Source organism: Mizuhopecten yessoensis, unplaced genomic scaffold (genome assembly GCF_002113885.1).
Source record: "Mizuhopecten yessoensis strain PY_sf001 unplaced genomic scaffold, ASM211388v2 scaffold10523, whole genome shotgun sequence".
Classification (NCBI taxonomy): Eukaryota; Metazoa; Mollusca; class Bivalvia; order Pectinida; family Pectinidae; genus Mizuhopecten; species Mizuhopecten yessoensis.
In genome coordinates, this window is record NW_018408589.1 from 304,616 (window position 1) to 328,369 (window position 23,754).

General features: G+C 36.7%; 2 protein-coding genes across 2 annotated transcripts in view; one reads left to right on the forward strand and one right to left on the reverse strand.

Moving 5' to 3' along the window:
• LOC110460938 (transcription elongation factor SPT6-like) overlaps nucleotides 1-4,822 on the reverse strand; it is a 51,120-nt gene extending 46,298 nt beyond the window's left edge. Inside the window, exons 1-5 of the mRNA XM_021514167.1 lie at nucleotides 4,768-4,822; nucleotides 1,728-2,282; nucleotides 1,102-1,286; nucleotides 696-891; nucleotides 261-342 (exon numbers count right to left, since the gene is read on the reverse strand). Of these exons, the coding sequence (XP_021369842.1) occupies nucleotides 261-342; nucleotides 696-891; nucleotides 1,102-1,286; nucleotides 1,728-2,268 (1,004 nt within the window). The 5' untranslated portion in view covers nucleotides 2,269-2,282; nucleotides 4,768-4,822. The remainder of the gene's footprint in view (nucleotides 1-260; nucleotides 343-695; nucleotides 892-1,101; nucleotides 1,287-1,727; nucleotides 2,283-4,767) is intronic.
• The window catches only part of LOC110460939 (acyl-CoA dehydrogenase family member 11-like), a 26,726-nt gene continuing 7,758 nt past the window's right edge, over nucleotides 4,787-23,754 (forward strand). Inside the window, exons 1-10 of the mRNA XM_021514169.1 lie at nucleotides 4,787-4,800; nucleotides 4,962-5,160; nucleotides 6,770-7,005; nucleotides 9,751-9,850; nucleotides 14,205-14,328; nucleotides 14,693-14,835; nucleotides 16,336-16,485; nucleotides 21,345-21,439; nucleotides 21,766-21,865; nucleotides 22,606-22,746. Coding sequence (XP_021369844.1) covers nucleotides 4,787-4,800; nucleotides 4,962-5,160; nucleotides 6,770-7,005; nucleotides 9,751-9,850; nucleotides 14,205-14,328; nucleotides 14,693-14,835; nucleotides 16,336-16,485; nucleotides 21,345-21,439; nucleotides 21,766-21,865; nucleotides 22,606-22,746 — 1,302 coding nt within the window. The remainder of the gene's footprint in view (nucleotides 4,801-4,961; nucleotides 5,161-6,769; nucleotides 7,006-9,750; nucleotides 9,851-14,204; nucleotides 14,329-14,692; nucleotides 14,836-16,335; nucleotides 16,486-21,344; nucleotides 21,440-21,765; nucleotides 21,866-22,605; nucleotides 22,747-23,754) is intronic.

The following is a 23,754-nucleotide window of genomic DNA, read 5'->3' on the forward strand; positions in this document are numbered from 1 at the left end:
TAAAAAAAAAAGTCGCCCTCGTCTCGTTTTTGCCATGTAAAATGAGAAAAAAAATGCCGCCCTGCCGCATCTATTTTGAAAAAAACTGGCCTGAGAACCAAGTAATTAATTTTATTTGGCCTTACGACAATGGCACCTGACCTTGGATGCATATCTTGTTGATGTTAATTGTCACTGGATACTCTTAGTTTTATGCTTAAAAAATTAGTATGTTACTTTCAAATTCCTGTTTTTGCAGAAAACGGAACTGAAATACTCACGCATCTGTATGGATGATGTGTCTCTTTTTCTTGGCCTTTTTAACCGGTTCTCCATCCTCATTGACGATGAAATTATCCATGTCTATTTTAAGAGATAGAACAGACTTATTAAACGGATGAAAACAGGATTTTCCACATTTTACTTGTTTTAGTTTCCTTTATTTTTTTACTTTTCTAATAATGTCTCGATAAAGTCACAGAATACACAAATAACAGACAGAAATTTAAAACTGTTGTTTGTTGTCAACATCGCTGATAATACTTTTAATGCTGTTCTAATAGAAAGGATACAGAAACTGGTTAATTGAAGAATTTCCACCAACAGTTTATAATTCAAAGAGTTCTGAATTTTATGGAGATATAACCTGCAGATGAAAAAGCTGACCTAGTAATGAACGAAAAAGTATATTCTGGAACTAAATAAAAAAAACTTACCATCTTCATCTTCAGATTCCTCTAAGTCTTGGTACTCTGTGGTTTCTGGGCGCTCAGAAGCTTCCTCCATTTCCTCCCCTTCTTCTCCCTCGCCATGTTCGAACAGTTCCTCTGCAATAGCATTACGGTCTTTCTCTTCTTCTTTGTCACTCTCCTCATCATCTGACATCATCCGAATACGCTTTAGCTTTTTCGTCTGACAAAATGAAAACGAAATCTCAAACCTTTTTTCCATTTATAGCAATGAATCTTTTTTTTAAACTTATGAGATGTTAAAATGATTATTGTTCTATTACATAATGTTTTAGAAATCCTCAATTTACAACAATTTTCCAAGGCTAACTTTTGTATGTTATATATTGCTGTTTTAATAATACTGTCCATAAAAACTAGCTATAGAGTGTACCTTTTTAATACGGATTCCCAAGTTTTCTTGAATGAGGTCAAGATCATCATCGTCCAGCTGGTCATCAATTTCAGAGTCGTCCTCATGTTTCCTCTTTCCACTTTCACTTTCATCGCCACTTTCGTCTTCTTCTTCAATTTCATCATTAATCAGATCTTTCATTTCCTCTCGTATTCTTTCCTCGTCTGAAGCAAATAGTTTCAGAATATTTCGGAGCCTAAAAAACATCTTTACATAGATTTATTTGGTTTACGAAATCTCCTTAGCATTAACAGGGTGTAAAATTTCATATTTAAAGAGTGATAGACCAGAAATAATTAAACAAGTCTGACCTACACCTTAATAGTAAATATGGACAACTTTTACCAGCCAAATTTAGAAACCATGGGCAACGGATGGGTAGAATATCAAATCTCTGAAGGGAGACTGAAAAATCAACAACAACAACAATTAATTTTGCAGGTAATTAAGAAAAATTAATAGGGGATGTAAAAATTCCAAAGTCTGTTACCAATTCCAAAACAACTACCAGTATCTTTGGAGGCACAAAAGTTAGCACATGCCTTTCAAGACTCTATTCATAAATCTCAAATGGAAACTTATTTGAGATACTTTAAAAGCCTTACCATCTTCTTCTTCCTCATCTTCGTCATCATCGTCATCATCCTCAATTGCAATATGTTTGCTCTTTTTCTTTTTCAATTTCTTTACTTTCTTTTTCTTCTTTTTCTTTCGCTGTCCTATTTCTGAGCCAGAACCTGAACCAGATCCTGATCTTGACCTAGCTGGTGACCCTGATCCTGACCTAGCTGGTGACCCTGATCCTGACCTAGAGCCAGACCTTGACCTTGAGCCAGACCTTGACCTTGAGCCAGACCTTGACCTTGAGCCCGATCTTGACCTGGAGCCCGATCTAGACCTTGAGCCTGACCCAGATCTGGAGCCAGACCCAGACCTGGAGCCAGACCTAGATCTTGACCTGGATCTTGATCCTGATCCCGATCTTGATCCCGACCCAGACCTGGAGCCGGACCTGGACCTTGAACCTGATTTTGGCCTGGATCTTGCTCTCACTGATCCAGCTACTGACCCTCCACTACCACTTGCATTTCCATCTTCTGAACTAACATCTGAAACATCTGCTTCATCATCCAAAAACCCAGACATCTTGCATGGAAGATCTGTAAAAATTATATATATGTAAGAACTACAATTTAAATGTGTACTTTTGAGGCCTCCAATGAAAAGAGGTGACTTAAAATAATCTGGTAGAATAAAAATATACATAACTTGAACAATTTTAATTTTTTTTTAATTTTCAAAAGAGTTTTTTCAATACAATGACATTAATAATGGATCAGTAACCTACTTGTCACCAATCATATTTCATATCACCACTCATACCATACAAATTATGCAAAAAGAAATTTGTATCACTAAAGACTGCATATGGATAGGTATTATGTCATTTAATATCACACTTTATTGCTTTAAGGAAGAAGGAACTTTTATGCAGTTTTGATTTTGTCATTGCTACTCTCAATATATAGTAAAAACATAAATGAAATTCAATATGTACTGAATATTGTATATAATTGACACTTAAACTTATAAAAGCTGAATATATCCGTTATGGAATTTGTCATCAATAATAAGAATTAAGTTGAAGATTATGTTATTTGGAAATCATTGCATAAGGAGGGAAAAATAAATAAGTAAATAGCTATATAATTAAATAAATGTCTGGCGGTTCAACAAGTAAGTAGCCTATAGCATAACTTCAGTATGTGGCAGATTCAACCAGAAATCATTGGAAAAACACCCACAAAGATGAGGTATTTTATCAACTTTTTGATATAGCGAGTCACTACCTATCAATTTCTGAAAAGCAGCGATTCTTTGTATACAAATTAATGAATTTTCAAAATTTGAAAGTGACCAATATTGGAAAAATGAGATTATTTGAGTCATGAATCACACTGACAGGCTAATAAAACACTAAAATTGAATATCCCGCACAGCATATCTCTTCAACGGAAGACAAGAGCATGCATGATCTCGAATGGATTCAGAAAACAAATATCTTCAAGGAATTAATTGGGCATAACTTTTCGGCATTATGGCAAGAGACTTAAACGGTGTTTACACATTTAACATTTATAGAGGGCGGAGCTCTCCCTATAGGTAACACGTATGTAAGAAAAATAAAGATTATTCACAATACCTATGGAACTGAAAAACTTGTCTTAACATGGCCGCCAGTCGCACGCGCTGTAGTCTCCGCCATCTTGATCTCGAAACAAGTTCTCGTTTGCCGAATCTCGAACAAACGTTACATTTTTGTAAGATTTAAAACCTATATCTAACTATAGGATACTTAAATATTTGATACTTTCCGGTTAAAGATGTAAATTCTCTTCACATAACGTTACCGGCTACATTGCTCTAGTTATGAATGGTCGAAAAAGTATTGTATCGGCAGTGTAGTCTCGTTCAATCAGACGCTTGCGCAGACAACAAGAGTCTGATTGAATGAGACTATCACGTAGAGTTACGGTCCTTGCACTCCCTACGACAACTCTGGGTATAGATTGCAGTGGTATATATTTAGAAAACGGAATATCAACAAAACAACTTGCTGGTTGTCAACAAAAAGGGAGTTTAACACAGAGATGCAAAATGATAGGATAAAAAAGCATACAAGTATTTTCATAAGAATTTTTTAATTGATATTTTGCACGAAAAAAATAGAAGAAAAAAATTGAATCCATACTGTACTGTAACATTTTCATTTTTGATTACTATCTCACAGCTATTTTTTATTCATAAAAAAAAATCTGCTGTTTTACAAATCTGCACGATTTTTTTTTTTTTACAGTTTTATGTGCTGAACTGATTCAATTTCTAATTGAGGAAACAATACATTTTCTCTATTGCTAAAACTATACATAAAGCAGAGACATATAAAGCATATAGTCAGTAAGTTGCTGAAACAAATGTATTCATCCACAATATATATATGATATATAGATCTATTGACTCTCTTGGCTGCAATGATGGGTATTGAAAAATGACAAAAATTGTGATTTCGCATATGCTTCTTATTTTAATAGAAACTTCATATAAATTCAGTTTTTATAGCATTGAACAAATTAATTTTTACACATAAAAAGCACAAAAATTGTAAAATACTTTGCATAAATTATCTCTGGATGCAATATTTATAAATCATTGAAGTTAAGTTTGAAGTAATCCAAAGGGCTTATTTGTAAAGATATATATATATGTATATCTTTTCGTGGATATCAGATAACTATGCTATTATACATGATTAACAATATCCTTTCTAATATGTTTTATTTCAATGTCTTTGTAGAATATGGGCCGTGCCGTAAAACATATTAAGGCATGGCAATTGTTTTACACAATTTCGAATGTTCAAAACAAGTCATTCCTTCGCTTTATTCAAATTTCAGACATCACATGTGTCCGAAGGGAAGGCATTGAAAACACAGTTGTTTATTTACCCATTAGTCACAGTTTTCTGGTTAAATGAAAGTCTTATCTCAGAGGAATGGTGACATTGTTTCATCAAACTTCGATTTTTATTCAAACGCTCTACAGAATATCTGTCATTAAGATATATTGTGAAAAAGTAAATATTACCTCTCTTTCCATAAACAAGATGGCTGAAGTTGAGTAGGTGCTTTTTCTATCGAGCTCTTTGATTGGCTGATTGGTACATTTCCGAGAAGGGAGAACACTCTATTGATGTTTCACAATAAAAACAAAATGCAACAACTTCGGTCTAAGCAAAACCTTCTCCTAGCAAATTTAAGAACAAAGAAGATACTTTGAAGTGTCACAGCTATAACATCGACGGAGACATACACAAGAACAATTGATAATCAAAATAATGCGGAACCCGAATCATCCTACGTTGCTCCGTTCGCTAGAGCTAAAATTGGAAACTTTTTTCAAGAGAGGCCGTCGCTTGGAAATCATTATGAAGAAGATCCAACACTTAAATCATATTTAAAACGTCATATTCCTCCGGACGTAAGACTGACAACGCATGATATTAAAATATGTTATTGATATCATTTTATTACAACCCGTTTAGGCATCTGTGATGTGTGTATGTTAACTTAATGATGAGTTCTTGTCATGTGGATTAACATAGATTCAGAACAGCAGAATGCAGATAAATGCTGGACTTTGAGATAATAAATCATTATTCTGTCTTGTCTATAGAGACCACCTGTTTATAGTGATCTTTTTGTTACTGGTCTCAAGTGGCTACTTCAGGCAGGATTGACTATCATGTATAAAATGAAAAAGTTATTTTCATCTTTCATCAGCATTTTATGATGTGGTTTATTTAGTTTCAAATGTTATACCGGATAGAACAATTTGACAAATATGTTTTATTTATTTATTTGAGAGTCATGTATAGAGGACTTTGATAGTCCTGAACCAGAAATAAACTTAAATTCCATAATACCTGAAATGATAAACAATATATGTGTATATATATACAGTATATGTAACAGGAAAAAGAATTGTGTTCCAACGAGGATCAAACCCTCGATCTCCAGGTTCCATTAAGTCGGACGCTCTACCACTGAGGTAAAGGGAAATTCCCTCTAGCTCGAAGCTAGAAGGCGACCGTAATCCTATGTACAATTAAAATCTGCCACATATATATATATAGATCTAGAGGATATTTCATGGTTACCTGTTTAACACTATAATACATTTCACAAGTATGGCAGAAAAGCATGAGTGAAAATGTCAATATATCCTGCAATACAAGTGAAAAATAAATGATATTCAGCAGGAACACCATTAAAGTTTCAAAAATGTGCGAGAATTAGTGGTGAAATATTTGATGCCAATGTTCTAATGATGTTGTGTTTGACAACAAGGTGTGTTCGCCTTTTGAATTGGCTACTCTTAGGTGATTCTCCTATTTTCAGGTAGGTTTTGCTTAATAAATATGATCCTTTACGTAGGTATATAAATAGCTTAGTGTATGTGTGAAATTATGCCCCAAAACAAATAATCTGTGAATAGAAAATACCATTTTGGTTGGTCAAATGTGAAGATATAACATTTTGTTTATCTACACTGCAGTGAAGATTTCAGTTTTTATCACTGATAATTTCTGACATTTCATTGTATTTATCCCCTCCCGATGAGTTTGAGGGGCTATTCCGTCTTTGCGTATTGCAGGGTTATCTTCTCTTGGGAGCAGGTATTGATTGTTACGTCATTGGTTTGTGTGAGAAAATTACGTCGTTTTCTCAAAAATTGATGACGTTACTCTCACAAACAAGTGACGTAACATTCAATACCTGCTCCCAAGAGAAGATAACTCTGCACTACGCAAAGACGGAATAGGATTCCACCCGTATGTAGGTAGGTATGTACCAATGAACGTATGTACATACACACATACGTATATTAACTCTTTGCCAACGCTTTAGCGACTTTATTCCTCAACAGAATTTCATGAAACTTGATACAAGCTAGTGTTTAGTATGACAATACCTTAAACAAGTTTGCATTTCGGGTTTCTACATTGAAGGTTAAGGTCACTGTTACTATTTTTAGCTCACCTGGCCCAAAGGTTATTTTTAGATGTGACATTCAAACACTTTTTCAGATTTTTGCCTCTAAAGTGGAACCTGACTTGCACAACTTTGGTCAGAGAGTAACGGAAGAGATTGCTGACCTTGGTCAACAATGTGACACAGAGTTGCCATATGTGGAACACTTTGACCCCTGGGGTCAAAGGATTGACCGACTGGTCACATGTCCAGCATGGAAGAAGATGCACGACATCTCAGCAGAAGAAGGCATTATTTCTATTGCATACAACAGGGAAGTTGGGGAACACAGGTAGGTCACAATATAATGTCTTGTATTTCCGGTCACCAATTGTGTTCTCCCCACGAATATTTGATGTGCCGTGAACCAATTTTCTTCATGTTCATTATAGTTATGAATTAAGTGATCAAGGTAAAAGACGAAAGTAGAGAGCTGTTCTGAAAATTTGATAAGTTTTTCATTTCTTATTGTTACAATATAATTATGCTTTTCTCACGATTCTGGACTTTCTTAGTTTAAGAAAAAACTCAAAGGATCCCACCTGCCATATTATATTCATTTTAAACACATGTATTTATATATATCTCGGAGATACTTCAAGACTAGTTATCCATGATAGATATATTTCTTCGGGCCGCGGTGGCCAAGTGGTTAAGGCGTCTGACGTCCTGCTACCACTAGCCCTCCACCACTGGGTCGCGGGTTCGAGACCTACGCGGGGCAGTTGCCAGGTACTGGCCGTTGGTCGGTGGTTTTTCTCCTGGAACACTTCCACTAGCCATCCACCACTGGGTCGTGGGTTCGAGACCTACGTGGGGCAGTTGCCAGGTACTGGCCGTTGGTTGGTGTTTTTTCTCCGGGGAACTCCGGCTTTCCTCCACCACCAAAACCTGGCACGTCCTTAATTGACCATAGCTGTTAATAGGACATAAAACACAAACAAACAAACAAATACATATATTTCCTGTTGATAAATATTATGGCAATACTGAATATTATTAAACTATGGTGAAGATGTTTTTTTCACCCTGTGTTAAAGATGAGATTTTTATGATACTATGTTCATTATAATATACACTTATCATTTAAATTATCAATATATATTTCTAACCTTTGGTTGTAGTTCAACAGTTTTTAGCTCACATGGTCCGATGGACCAAGGTGAGCTTATGCCATACCGCAGCGTCCTGCGTCCGTCGTTCGTCAACTTTACACTACTAGTCATGAACCACTGAGCGAATTTTAACAAAATTTGGTGTGGAGCATCCTTGGGTGAAGAAGAACCAATTTTGTATAAATGGTGGGTCTGGCCCCCCTGGGGGCTGAGGGGACGGGCCCAATAGGGGAAATGTAGCAAATTCTTTAAAATCCTTATTCTGTAGGAATAGAAGGATTTGTTCCATATTTGGTCTGAAGCATCCTTGGGTGAAAGGGAACCAATTTTGTATAAACCGTGGATCTGGCCCCCCAGGTGCCTGAGGGGCGGGGCCCAATAGGGGAAACATAGCAAATTATTCTTTAAAATCCTTCTGCTTCTGTAGGAATGAAAGGATTTGATCCATATTTGGTCAGAAGCATCCTTGGGGGAAGGGGAACAAATTTTGTATAAATGGTGGGTCTGGCCCCCCTGGGGGCTGAGGGGCGGGGCCCTATAGGGGAAATATAGCAAATTCTTTAAAATCCTTCTTCTTCTGTAGGAATGAAAGGATTTGTTCCATATTTGGTGTTGAGCATCCTTGGGTAGTGGGGAACCAATTTTGTATAAACCATGGGTCTAGCTCCCCAGGGGCCTGATTGGCGGAGCCCAATAGGGGAAACAGCAAATTATTCTTTAAAATCCTTCTTCTTCTGTAGGAATGAAAGGATTCGGTCCATATTTGGTGTGGAGCATCCTGGGGTGAAGGGGAACCAATTTTGTATAAACGGTGGGTGTGGCCCCCCTGGGACCTGAGGGGTGGGGCCCAATAGGGGGAATAGACCTAAATCTTCAAAATCCTTCTTCTTCGGAAGGAATGACAGGATTTGGTCCATATTTGGTCTAAAGCATTCTTGGGTGAAGGGGAACCAATTTTGTATAAACGGTGTGTCTGACCCCCCCTGTAGGCAGAGAGGCGGGGCCCAATAGGGAAAATAGAGGTAAAACCTTTAAAATCCTTCTCCTACCATAGGGATTAAGGGATTTTATCCTAATTTAGTCCGGAGCATCCTTGGGCCAAGGGGACTCAATTTTGTATTAGCAGTAGGTGGGGTCTCCGAGGGGGGCAGAAGGGCGGGGCCCAATAGGAGAAATAGAGGTAAAACCTTTAGAATCCTTCTCCGACCATCGGGATCAAGGGATTTTATCCTTATTTAGTGTGGAGCATCCTTGGGTGACGGTGACTCAATTTTGTATAATTGGTGGGTATGACCCCCGTAGGGCCATAGGGGTGGAGCTCTGTTTGAAGTTTTTTCTCTATATCTCAAGTACTGGATGGATCTTTCTGAAATTTCATATGTACTTACAGCACCTACCATAGAGTGCTATATCTTTACTTCATACCAATTACTTTAATTATATTCAGGTGAGCGATACAGGCCCTCTGGGCCTCTTGTACTTTAACCAATTAGCAATTTTATTAAAGATTCTTTAGGTTAATAACACAATGACATTAATTTTATCAATTTAAGCAAGTAGATAATCATCGAATTGAAAAATTGAAAAATTTTCAAAAAACCAATGACATGTAAAAATAGACCTTTTGGGGTCGTTAGAATAATTCACTATTGTGCTCATAGAATTTATTTGATTTGATATATAGATATATTTGTCCAACTGGCAAATGAAGCTATTATTAGGACGAGTGCATGTCAAAGATAGCCTACTTTCATAATATAAAGTGATAAAAAAGGTGGTTTAGGTAAACATGATATTCCCAAATGTGATATAAAGCAATGTGACAATAAGTAACATCCACTATAGAAGGATTTTTTTAAACAATTAAATAGATAATTTAAGATATGTAATGAAGTACGTGTATTGCATGGCTTTGTTGACAGTCGTCTCCACCAGATGGCGAAAGTGTACCTGTTTGCCTCATTTTCGGGTTTATACTCATGCCCCATAGCTATGACGGATGGGGCTGCTAAAATTATAGAGGTAAGATGTTGGAATATATACTACTGACAAAAAAGATGTAAACAGGATTTTTTCCGCCATTGATTTTCGCTGCATTTTGCCCACCTGCTCAACACATTTTATTTGGTTTGGTTTGGTTTGGTTTGGTTTGTTTGTGAACATTTTTGTTCTTTATCATCTGGATTAATCAATTCTGTTTTCATATTTTTCACCTCCATCATATTAAAATATTACCACATACCTATTCTTAACAGACATTATTCAAGTATTTTTTTATAAAGAATTTTCGATGTGGAATAGAAATAAGAAATAGAAAGTCTTTGAAATAAAAAATCTGCAAAGTTCTATGAATTTGAATCAAATGAGGATTTATAATGGCAGTTCAAATTTTGGTACATTTGTATAATGCAAAAATATGGATTCCTTTTTTTCTACCGTAAACCGCTGGGGTTCGTTACAAAAGTACAATGCTCAGGTGTGCTGTGACCCATATCAGTATAGCCTAATGTATATTGTAACATATACCTCCCCATGTGTGATTTATCTTACTGTATAGTCTATTATTATTTGACACACACACAAAAGAAAAATAATAACATTTAATTTAAATTTATAAGAAAATCAAAAAGTTTAAAAAATCAAAACTTAAAAAGATATTAATAAGCAATTTGAATATCTTTAACACGACAAATATCAATGGCAAAGGACGATACTGTACAGCAATAGATAATAGGGGCCATATAAAAAGTATCCTTGTTCCAATGTTTTATTATAATCGAACACAGTTTGGGTATTCAAGTTAAAGTATGTAAATGATGTTAAATGGTTTCTCGATTGAATACCATATATATGTTGTGAGTAGGGCAAGATATAGGTGGGTTGGACTGGACGGGTGGGGCAGTGAATAGCACTCTCACCTTTCACCAAGACGACCAGGATTTGATTCTTCTATCGTATATGAAAAGTTACTGGGTCACCTGCTGACCATATGGGTTTTCTCCGGTTACCCTGGATTCCTCCCACATAAAGACTATCATCACAAGAGTGATTAATATAAAGTTAAAAAAACTTGCTTCACAATCGTTGTAAAAGAAGTAAAGTTTATATTGTTTACACCCTTTTTTCACGAGTGTAACATATTTGGAATTGAAAAAATAGACAAGTTCCCTTGCACTCATAAAAAATATTGATATTCTGCCATAATCTTAAACCTGAAGAGCCCTGTGAAGGGTGAAAGCAGCTAGTTTTTAGTCGGTCGTTAAATCTTATTTTTTCTATATTTACTTACTTCACATGGACATTTAATCCTTTTTATCATATATATGGAATTCAATGGAAAACTGTTAAATATCTTCTATATACCTTGTCTGTTAGTTTGTAACATTGATTTCACTCAAGTTGTATCTTGTTGTTTTGTTATCACGGAAACTGTTTTTTCCACTGTATTATTTACTAAAATACCAATGATTGATATCAAGTGTTTGAAGTATTGAAATATGATCATTTACAATACAGCCAGATGGCAGACAGGGTTAGTGACTTATAGTGGTCCATTTTTAAATTTATACTGCAAAATTAATATACTCCTATTTTCTAGATATAGCCATGCAAGGGGAGATAATTAGATAATCCTTGTTCAAATCAATATTACTGAGGAATTTTAGTTCATTTTTGACCTTCCTCTTGAACATAACCGATGAATATCTCTTACAAATCATTAATTAACAGTATGTAAGTTTATGTAACCTTTTGCTGTTGCTATGCAAAGGAAACATTTTGTACTCTTACACTACAGTGCTCAATTTATATGCTGGTGCCCCCTGGTGGTGACGACTGTCATTTAAAAAGAACTTGTAGGGGAAATTTTAGTTAATATGAAATCAATGTATCACGTTACATTATGAACCCAGTCAGTAAAAAAATAAAATGATGACTTTGTTAATTTAAGGATGTATGCTACTTTATCATGAAATGCTGCTTATTTCCAAAAGTGTTCCATGCCTGGGAATATAAAACATTCTATTTGTGAATCGTAAATTAGAATTGATTAAATAACTGTTGATGTTTTTGAATGTACACAAGATTTGATGTGTTGATAGATTTGAGAATTTGAGAATTACAAGATGATGCAAATTAAAAAAAGGTTTTAAAGGGAAATAACTCTCATAAAAATCACAGGTTAAATATATCAGGTAACATTTGTTGTTAAGAAAGGGTTGTAGCTGAGTTAACTGGATCGGAAGTAATAAGTCAGCTCATTAAGAGTGTTACTGTCCGTCTAGAGTTGGGAGGATATGGGTTCAAATCCTGGTCTGGTCTCTGCTTTTTGTGCACTCTCGATTCACTGCAATATGTGAACAATTGTTGAAAATAAATAGTGCACATTATTATACTGTTTTCGTTGACAGTCGTCTCCACCAGATGGCGAAGGCGTACCTCATGTTTGCGGCGTCTGGCCTGTATTGGTGTCCTCTTGCCATGACTGATGGCGCCACCTATATTGTGGAGGTATCACAAAGAAAGAACACTAACTCTAGCATAATTCCTACTTTTGTCCAAAACTGAACATTTCATTAGTGCCCCACCGATACAACGAGAGAAGGCTATATAGCTATAGGTTTACAATCCATCTGCCAGTCTTTAGTCTGATCAGCAGACAAACTCATTTTCCAAAACAAATTAACATGCAATATTGGTTCAGTAAGAGTAACAGCCTTAAATTTGCATAAGCCATGGGTAACCCCACCCACCTCTACCATTGATGACGTCACACAGTTGTGTCTCATTTGCAGAAAATATGCATAGCTCCGCCCTCATGTACTGTTGTTGACGTCATGGAGGCTTGTCACATTCTTTGGTCAGGTTATGAGATGATAACTGTTTTATGGGAACAATGGTTATAGAGTGAATGTCAGTTTAGACTGTTAATATTTAATGACACAAATAAATATTTACATTATCTTTATAGCACATTTTCTACCTGGAATACCCATTCTAAGATACTAAACAGCACACAATGCAATTTTTGAAAAATTCGCAGCAGCTTCCTAAAAAAGAATATACTGCAAACCCTATGCCACCTGGCTAATATCTCCACGGGTGTGCATGTGTGGGTGTTAGAGATAACTGCAGGCCCTATACCAACTGGCTAATATCTCCACGCGTGTGCATGTGTGGGTGTTGGAGATGAATTTTTGTTCTGTTTTATGATGAGACAAAGATTTTTTTTCATAATACCACCTCATTTAAAGCTACAGCACAGACAATGCAGCACCCACTCCGTCCCATTTGTACTCCACTTGGATTGTTGGAGTGGTGTGGCCAAGAGAATAACACTCTGTATATTTAATACCAGAACAACATAGGGGGTTAAACCCTGGCTGTCTGTGTGGAAGGGTGGAGTGTTGAGCAGTCCATCCAATCTGCTCATACTATCACTTATTTTATTTTTCAAAACTTTAAAACAGATAGAAAGAAAAAAATTCTTAATGATGGAAACCTCCAGATGAAATTTGTATTAGAAAGGTCAAAACAGAATTCTGAGGAAGGTTATAGCGGCATGTAGCACTTCCTCAACTGTGTTGGAATGATCTTATAACTGTATTCCTTGTTTGATTTTTTGTGTTTACTGAAACCTTTGAATTGCTAAAACTAAAATACTTAGCTTGCGACAACTTGTTTTAAGCTAGTTTCACTCTTTGCAAGCCATGTGCAAGCTGTAGTAGAAAGTTCACACAAGTTTGCTAAGGACCTGCTTCATATACATATATTTATCCACAAGCTTGCACTTTCTGAAAGTTTGCAAGTTTTTTTGCAAGCTAGCGAGTCCTTCTGGAAGCAATGCAAACTTGTGAACTTGCAATTTTTGCTAATTACAGTAAAACCCCGTTGTAATGCCACCCGTTAAACCGTCAAACCCACATACTGCATTAATTATTGAGGAAGGATTCCCCCAGCGTAAATGCACCCGTTTTAACGCCAAACCTGCTTACCGCCATCAGCCATCATATTCCCAAAACAAATGGTTAAAATCAGACTATTTTGATCTCGAGAAGGTATATCAGGATGACAGGGATGTAACGTATGTGTGAACATTGTACTGTTATACATGTTATACATGACTGCCAACTAAACATGTAATCAGCTGTATGTTTTGATAAATTAAATAACAATTTTGAAAAAAACAACATATTTTGAAGTTTATTATTATTTCTTTAAAGTATAAGTTCAGTTGGTGTTTTCTGACTTGCTGTTAGTTAGAAATAACTGACTATCCCTTTTAGATTATTTTTGATTGGACAAAGAATCTTCTGAATATTTATATAGATATAAATGCTGAATACTAGCACCCTAAATGAAGATGATTCTGCTCCAGAATTTGGCTCCAAAGTATCCGTGGTTGAAAGAGAGGGCGTTCAGACATTTGACCAGTCGAGAGCCCGGTCATTTCTGGACCTCTGGACAATGGATGACCGAGAGAAAGGGTGGATCAGATGTAGGTAGGTAAAAAGAATTAATTAATTGACAAATAAATAAAAGGCTGAATTTATTAACTATTGGCAAAATCAGGCATGAATGATTGGGCAAGTGAATTAACAGCTGAACTGGCATATGAATGAATGGCTGAATTTATGACATGAATGAAATACAGAATTTGACGAATGATTTCATGACTTAATTTGCAAAGGAATAAATTATCAACAAATTACTGTAATGAATTTACATATATACCTGGTATGACTTGAATTGATATATATTACATTAATACATATTAATGTATGACTGATTTAATGAATGAATTACTGTCAAATAAACTAATAATATTTAGTTGCAAAATTGGTTAATAATTGAGTTTCTATGCAGCTAATGGTACAGAAACGGTTGCCATACCACAAGACGATGGGAGTTTCCGACTCCATGGATACAAGTGGTTCTCCTCGGCAACCGATGCTGACATCACATTCACATTGGCCAGAGTTGTCGGAAAGGATGGACAAACTACAACGGTAGCTAATGATTGGTCAAAATTCTAAAGATGTACTATGGCAAAATATTATGTAACAGTTTTTAGCTCACCTGGCCCAAAGGGCCATGTGAGCTTATGCCGTACTGCGTGTCCGGGAGGATGTAGGGTCATGATATTTGGCCAGTAGGTACCTGAGATGGAGTGCTATAAAGTTTCCTCACCTCATTTAAATGACCTTGACCTACTTTCAGGGTCACTAGGGTCAAATATGTTAAAAAATTCAAACAACAATATCCTAAGAACCATTTGGACTAGAGTCATGATACTTGGGTATGTTATGGAGACCAGAAGTGCAATTACTTTTCTCAATTACAGTAATGAGGTCAAAGGTCAACTTTAAGTGCTAGTCAGGGGTCAAATGTCAACATGTGTTAAAAGCTTTAACAATCTTCTTCTCAAGTTCCATAAGGCCCAGGGTCATGATTTTTGGCCAGTAAGTACCTGGGATGGAGTGCTATAAAGTTTCCTCATTAAAATGACCTTGACCTACTCTCAAGGTCACAGAGGTCAAATATGTTTAAAATTTCAAACAAATATATTCCAAGAACCATTTGGACTAGAGTCATGATACTTGAGTATGTTATGTAGACCAGCAGTGCGAAATATTTTTCTCAGTAATGAGGTCAAAGGTCAACTTTAAGTGCAAGTCATTGGTCAAAGGTCAATGTGGGTTAAAAGCTTCAAAATTAAAATTTGAAATTTCAATCAATAATATCTTCAGAACCGTTAAAATGTCTTGTGTTCTTAACTTAACTTCTTAACCTATATGTCAGTTTCATGTAACAAAAGAAACAGGTGAACGATACAGGCCCTCTGGGCGTCTTGTTCATTGCTGTTTTCCCTTTGGTATATGAATTTCAGTAACATGTCTGAAACCAGCCCTACAAATAACTCATAACCAGATGTTTGACCGATAGGAGATCGAGAAAACTTTCATTGAGACAAGTGATATTATACAGTGTATAACTTATCTAAAGCAAAACCTGCCGAACCCAGAAACCTGTATAAACAGGACCTTTCAATAGATATCTTAGAAATTTAAAAATCTTTTGATATATACACACATTATACACCCTTGGAGTTTCTCCTGACAAAATCATAGGCTTAAGGTTAAACCATTTGACAAGTTCCCAACATCACAAACAGATTAATCACAGGGCTGATAGGCAGTGGGTACCTGTACTTTGAAGATTATCAAAGACCTACTCTGAGATCAAAGCCGGTACAGTTTACTCAGATGCTGACAATTCATTTTCATCTGCAATCAAAGCCTCATTCTCAGGTTGGCAGGAATCTGTCACAGTTTCCCACTAGTCAACATGTAATACCCCCATGACGGTGTGTATAAGGACTATTGATTTTGTCTGACGAAAATCCAGGGGTGCAGTGTGATATCGCTAGCGGAACCCGTGTATTTTGTCTTTTAAGTAAAGTGGATCAGTGAAATAAAAGTTTGTACTATTTTTTATTTTTTTTCCAGGGAACTCGTGGATTGTCGTTATTCTACTTAGAGGTCCACAATTCTGACGGAAGTCTCAACAACATACAGATTCAGAAACTGAAAAACAAGCTCGGGACCAAACAAGTTCCTACGGCTGAACTTCTGCTGGACGGAACTATTGCCCATAAGGTGAGTGGACCTGGCACTAGGTGTTAGTTTACATACATATAAAGTGTTAACGTGATTAAGTTCCCACTGCTGGGCTTCTTCTAGATGCAGCTAGCTGTTGTTGAGCTATAAAAAAGCCAAAGGGTCAAAGTTAAACTACAGCTATAAAGGGCCGGTTTCCAAAACGGCCCCTTCTCTGATTCAAATTTCCTGTTGGTGGTGCATTGCCCATGCCGTTGTGGTCACAAATCTATAAAGTATAAAGATTTAGGTCACTTGGTTTGTTTTTTATGGCTCCTCAAAGTTGTACCTTTCAGAAGCTGTCTAAGTGTTGATAAAATGTGCATGTTATGTAAAATATTAATGAAAATCTAATCAAATGATGGTCACCGTAAAGAATACATTCATGGCATGATTGTGACAAAAAATCATGTTTCCATCGCGCCATTTGGCTGTTTTATGGAAGAAACAATCTCAAAAATGCCATTTTCGATGATAACATTTTAGACACAAAAACTGTGTTTTTTAGAGAATACACCCTTTTATGGGCGTTGGATGCAAACCAATTTTTATCCTATTAAACAGTACGTAATATGCTATTGATGAGAGGAAAAATCATCAAAATGTAAGTGGTGGAACATTTTCAAATGTTGGGTTGAATTAGCCTATGGTTGAATTGCCGATTTTCGACTTTCTTTAGATAATTAACAAAAAAACGAGAGTATTTGCTCGGTATGTTGAGAATATGTACACAGATATGAAAAAAAGTGAGAGAAACACTTTTTCATAAAAAAAATCCAAGATGGCTACTTCACAAGTCCCCGTGGTTGAAGACATTGGCTGACAAATAGACAGAACAACAAACAAAACGTGTTCCTTATGATTTTGGTTGGTTTTCGCATTTACGGGAGTGTTCATAGCTACGGGCGATTGTATAATACCTATATTTATAAGTTTGGTTAGTCACATGGTAACGGGGATCTTTCATATCGAGCCCCAAACATACTTTCGACATATGCACTCCGTTGCCGCATGGAAAACTATTTCAAGTTTTGTCGGAATTTCTTTACCTGTGGTTGTAATGGTCGAGGGTTTTCCAGCGTCCTGTAATACCCAAGGTAGTACAAGATACTGGAGATGTGCGCACACATTCCCATCGTTCTCTCTCCAACTGGGCACTGGCAGTAGTAGTCCTTTATTGGGGCCTCAACATCGGGTGAAACGGTGAACCGTATCCAAACGTTATATTTCGTTTGGCTTTTGTGTCGAGAATGTATTTGACATCGGAGAAGGTCTGGGGAGTGCTGGTAAAGCCACACCTCATAGTCTCCGTCATCACTTAAATGTTCGGCGATGTAACCAGGAGCCAGAGATATCTGATACGTTCCACACGTAATGGTTCTCAAGTAATCAAGATCGAGACGGGGAAACAGTACGGAAGATGCATCCATCTTGACAAACTCGGACCTTGCCCGTCTAGATAGATCCGGATCTGTCTTGACTCTCTGAGCTAAACCATTCGGTGTTGTCAAACGGTCCTTCATACGTTCAGCCATTAGCCTATCTTTGGCATCTCTCTCTGGAGATCTCTGGTAGATCGGTCCTCTAATACCATTCAGACAGGCTGTGACGGTTCGAAGCAAAGCCTCGATGACATTGATAAAGCTGTTAGACACCAATTGCGTTCGGAAGAACGTCCAGTGTTTCAGACGACCATGATAGGATTCCACAATCCACCTCGATTTGGTGATAGTTCTGTCAAGATTTGCTTGGACGTCAGAATGTTGACTTTGACCGGGTTTCAGGTATGACGGCATGCTAGCATTGAGGCCAGAGGCTTCGAGAACTGGTAGGACATCTCTAAAACCTCGGTCAACGACAACGTTGTCGTCTGGTTGTAGCCAAGTAACTAGCTTGTCCATGACTTTTTTTGTAATTGTAGCATCATTTTCGCTGCCAGTGAATGGTCCTACTGTGTCCAGAATGTAGCCATCTGGTAAGGCGATGCTCATGAATTTGAGATAGTTTCTCTTCTTCTGGCCACAGTAGGACATTCTCTGGAGCTTGTGGTCGGAGCTTTTCTGGATATAAATATAGGTGCCATCTAATATGGCAGTGGCTTTATCTCCAAAAAATGCTTCTGAAAAGACAGTATTGTGCCCGAGCAACTGTTCTCTTGTCAAGTGATCCGGACCTAGAAATTGTGGGACTATCGATGTGTCTAATGCCTGTACTATGGAGTGGAAAGTTTTGGACACACTTGACTTGGAAATTCCAAAAAGAGAAGAACACTGACTCCAGGAAATGTCGGTTTTCAGTTTTACCCAGAACAGTAATAGAGCATCGTGTGTAGTCTTGGTATATATACCAGATGAAAGATATGGGGAACAGTGCGAGTGGATTTCGAGGAACTGATCTTTGGACCAACCTGTCCAGGCCATGCATGCCGAGTCATCAAGAGAAGAAAAGCTTATTGTAAACGCAGACTGGTTCTGTGAAAGGACGTGCGACACCTCTAGGAGGTCATTAATGATTTCGGACGATTTTGATGGTAACTGAGATTCCAAGGAACCTCTACCATCAAGGACAACCTCTGTAGACGGATCTAAGTCGTTACCAATAAGGTGAATGGAGCAGACGCGGGATGAGGTGGGACACCACAGTTTGTGTGAATAGATCAGGTGATGTCTTGCACGTTTTGGTAAGACTGATGATTTTGTTCCATTTCTTGCAAAGGTAACAAGACAGAGACAGCATTTTTTGTGTGAAGATGATCCATTCAAAAGATCATGAAGGGTCAGCAACGGCAGGATATGGGACGGGGAGTCGTCTTCTTCCTCTATTTCCTGGTTCTGCTCGGGTTCAGGTTCAGGCTGATTTTTGTTCCGAAGATACTTCATGTAGCACTTCTGGCAAATAAGTGCTTGTTCCTTTGCTGACATCAATCCTTGTTGCACCAGCGTATCTAGGAGCCATTTATATTGTGGACTATTTACATTGCGTGCACTTCTGTTCTTATTGCCACTACGTTTCTTGAAGTATACTTGACACCCTTCTCCAACACATTTACCCTCCATCTTGAAACAATAACGATTGGTTTATGAAGCGTCGATAAAGTAACAAAATAGCAAGCCACCGATGATTGCTGTAAACAGCTAATACTTAGTAGTTTGGTACAATTATGCGAAAATGTGTGATAAATAACGAACAACTAATTACACAAAATAACAAGACAATATAATAAATCACATTCAATACCTCCAAGAAGCGCAGAATTGATTGATTACTTAGAACAAAATAAAGTATTTCATATGGATAATCTATCTATTCGATGTGGCGTGGTCGGCAGGCACAAAGAAAGTGAGACAAGTCAGGGTCCCAACCCTGACAGAGCCACAACGCTTTGGAGATGGGACAATAAAACAAGGAAAGTGAGACAAGAATAGCTAGCGTCGAGTCAATGATTCCGTAAACGTATAGACAAAGACAAGAAGATACGGATAAATGTACAAGGCCACACGATCAGAAAATTCAGAAGAGGACAACTTGAGATAGAACAGTATTCATGTATCAGGGTGTCCTCAGTGTAAATCTTTATATCGATACTGTTTATTTAGTCGTTACACATCATAAAACTGTCATGAAAATATCCGCTCTGATATTCAATATAAAAGTTTGTATATAATAAGCTATATAATAGGGTTTCAGACAAGGTTGTTACTCATTTCCCCTTTTCTTTCAATTTACAACCACATTCAGGCGGCGATATGAGAACGTTCCACCACATGGAATTAGCTGATTTTTGGTACACATATGAAACAAGTAAAGCTCTATCCGATTTTCTGATGGAAATTTGCATCCAAAACTATATAACGGGAGAAAATTGCAATTTTATGGCATTTTTCTTCATAATTGTGTCTCTGCAAGTGCATTTTCATCCGAGAATATTTTTTTTTTTGTTTTATGAATAAACACGATGTTTTGGAAATATTTATCAAAAGAAATTTATACTATGTTGCGAATTACAATTTCGAGATAACCTTCTTTTATTTACGAACTTATGTCTTTGATGCTGAAATTGACAACTTTATAAAAATACATTTTCACTGAAATTATGAAATCTGGGTGTCGGAAAGGTGTAAAATTATTCTTCGGAAAAGAAAAAAACAGTAGTTGAGCTAGATAAGAAATTATACGGGGGCAGGCTCCTATGGAGAATTAACATTACTGGAAACAGGCCCTTTGTCGAAAATTGTCTTTGAAAAGAAAATGTAATTGTTACAGTCTGATTGATAAATCATTTATGATATAGAATTCAGCAATAATTTATTTAAAAAAAATAATGAAAAAGGTTAAAACTTTGTAGCATCCTTTCTAATTTCCCGTTGATCTCCAACGTTTCATTATGCTAACAAGGTTGTTTGGCCCAAAATTAGATAAATTCTCACTGCCTGCAGTATTAAAGTGGTCTTTAGATGAAATGTCATGATCTTATTCTGACAACTGGCTTTACTTTTACTCACTTGCCACATTTTGGCTTAGTGAGTTTTTTTAAGTGGTTTAGAGTCGTAAGGTTTCTTATGTCTTTTGCACTCTTTACTTGACATAGGAAACAACCGTTTTCGAAAGCTCGCAAAGTTTTCAATTATTGTTTGTGTCCAAAACAATTTAGCCTTTAAACATTTGTAGGTTTCAGAAGGGCATAAAACACCAAATTTAACTAAAAAAACCAACAAAAATGTGTAAAAATATTTGACAGAATATATAATGTTAAAGTTGGGTTTGAGGGAGGGAGGTGTGGGTGGAGGGGTTGTTTTAGAAACCTTATGAATCACCCTTGGAGTACCTTGTAGTGATGAAATTTGATTCAATACTGACAGGTGTCGGAGGAAGGTCGCGGTGTGGCGTCCATTTCCAGTATGTTGACTTTGTCAAGGATACACAATGCTTTAGCATCAGCTTCAGCAATGAGAAGGTAGGTCAAGGTCAGTCAAGAAGGTCAGTCAAGGTCACAAGGTAACAAACAGTACATTACATATATCAGTGATAGATTCTTTTTCTTGTTATTTTCATGCTTTAAAAAATCCATGTTTTTGTCAAGAATTGCATACTTGTTTATTAAAATTCCATTTCTCTGTTATAATTTTTTTTTTTTGTTGAGTTGAAAAGGGATCTACATTTTAATTTCCTAAAAATGCCTTTATTTTAATAATAAACACGTTAGGGTTGAAAATCTGGATTCAACTTACTCAGAAAAGGAGATTTATATCAGTCACATGACTATTATATATTATGTTACAGAGTAGTCAGCACAGCTAGGGATTACAGCACCCGGCGGTCGGCTTTTGGAAATGTTTTGAAGAACTACCCTCTCCATATACAGACATTGGCAAGACTGGAGGTATTTTAAAGTCAAATCTTTAGCAACAACCTTGTTATAATGCCACCATTTGTGAAGTTATGGCATGATAATGGGGTTTGTTTATATATTGAATAGAGGGTTCTAATACCTTTCCTGTTTAGTTTTAACTCTTTATATATTTCCCCCTTTATATCAACTAACTTCATTTTAATGCCATAATTTTGGTATTACGGGTAAGCAATAAACTACACAACACCGTGATAGATATGAGAATTTAATTTACTAAAGATAACAAATTGCCATAAAATGAATTTTCCTGTAGTTTATGACTCTTCATTATTTAATTTGTTGCAAAAAGAGGATTTTCCATATAATTTGTATAAAGATTTCCCTGATGCTGGGGCCCTTTTGGCCAAGGGGTTAAGGTGTCAGACATTCTGCTACCACATGCCCTCCACCACTGGGTCATGGGTTCGAGACCTACGTGGGGCAGTCGCCAGGCACTGGCAGTAGGTCGTTTTTTTCTCCAGGTACTACAGTTTTCCTCCACCACCAAAACCCTGCACATCCTTAAATGACCATAGCTGGTAATAGGACTTGTTCACACCTTAAAAATTGGAAAAACATGAAGTGGGAAATATTTCATCTTATATGCCAGAGCTTTGATCAGATACTTAAACATAGAAGTGCAAGGATTTCTCTTTATGTGTGCCTAACAATTTCTGTTAAAAGTAAATATTTTCTTTTTTCCCTGAAAAGTGGTTCATGATTATTTGTAGGTTGAAGTTCGAGGTGCCACCCTACTTACTCTTGAAGCGGCCAGATTGTTGGGAAGGGAGGATGTTGGAAAAGCCACTGAGCATGAGCAGATGTTGCTTCGGCTGTTGACTCCTTTGGCCAAACTTTACACAGCAAAGCAGGTATTTATTGCATAAGTAAGAAGTTATTTTATTTACTTGACAAGGTTCTCTTTAAAGTACTTCATAGGAAGTTGATTCTGTGATGTTATTGTCATATGATAATATATAGTTTCAGCTGTTCATTATGAACCTTTTTTGGGAACTTTCTAGCCAGTTAAGGTTGTCAATACACTAGTTAAAATGTTTGTCACAAATTCTATTTTAACTACAAATCTTTGAGCAAATGGTGGAACATGTGGTCAGAATAGCTTGTTTAAACCATATTGTGGAACAAAAGTCAGAATTAATTCAGAACTTTGTTTTCATTATCTAAACAGAAACTGTTAGGTTTTTTTTGACATAAATAAATGAATAAAGCTGAACATTCTGATGGGAATCTGTTCCTTCAATAATTTTTATATTTTATACAAAAAATAGTAATATATGCAGTATCCAATTTTCCATTTTTAGCTCACCTGGCACGAAGTGCCAAGTGAGCTTATGCCGTGGCGCGGCGTCCGTCTTCCGTCCGTCCGTCCGTCCGTCCGCCCGTCCGTCGTCCGTCCTGCGTCCGGCGTCAATATTTTACTTTAAACGACTTCTTCTTAATAACCGAAAGGCCTAGGGTGTCAATATTTGGCCAGAAGCAAACTTGGATGAAGGGCTACAAAGTTTGTTCAAATAAATGACCTTCACCTATTTTCAAGGTCACAGGGGTCAAATATGTCAAAAACTTTAAACATCTTCTTCTCAATAACCAAAATGCCCAGGGAGATGATATTTGGCCAGTAGCATGCTTGGGTGAAGGGCTACCAAGTTTGTTCAAATGAATGACCTTCAATTATATTCAAGGTCACAGGGGTCAATTGTATTAAAAAACCTTTAAACAACTTCTTCTGAATAACCAAAATGCTCAGGGTGATGATATTTAGCCAGTAGCATGCTGAGATGAAGTGCTACAAAGTTTGTTCAAATGAATGACCTTCACCCATATTCAAGGTCACAGGGGTCAAATATGTTAAAAACTTT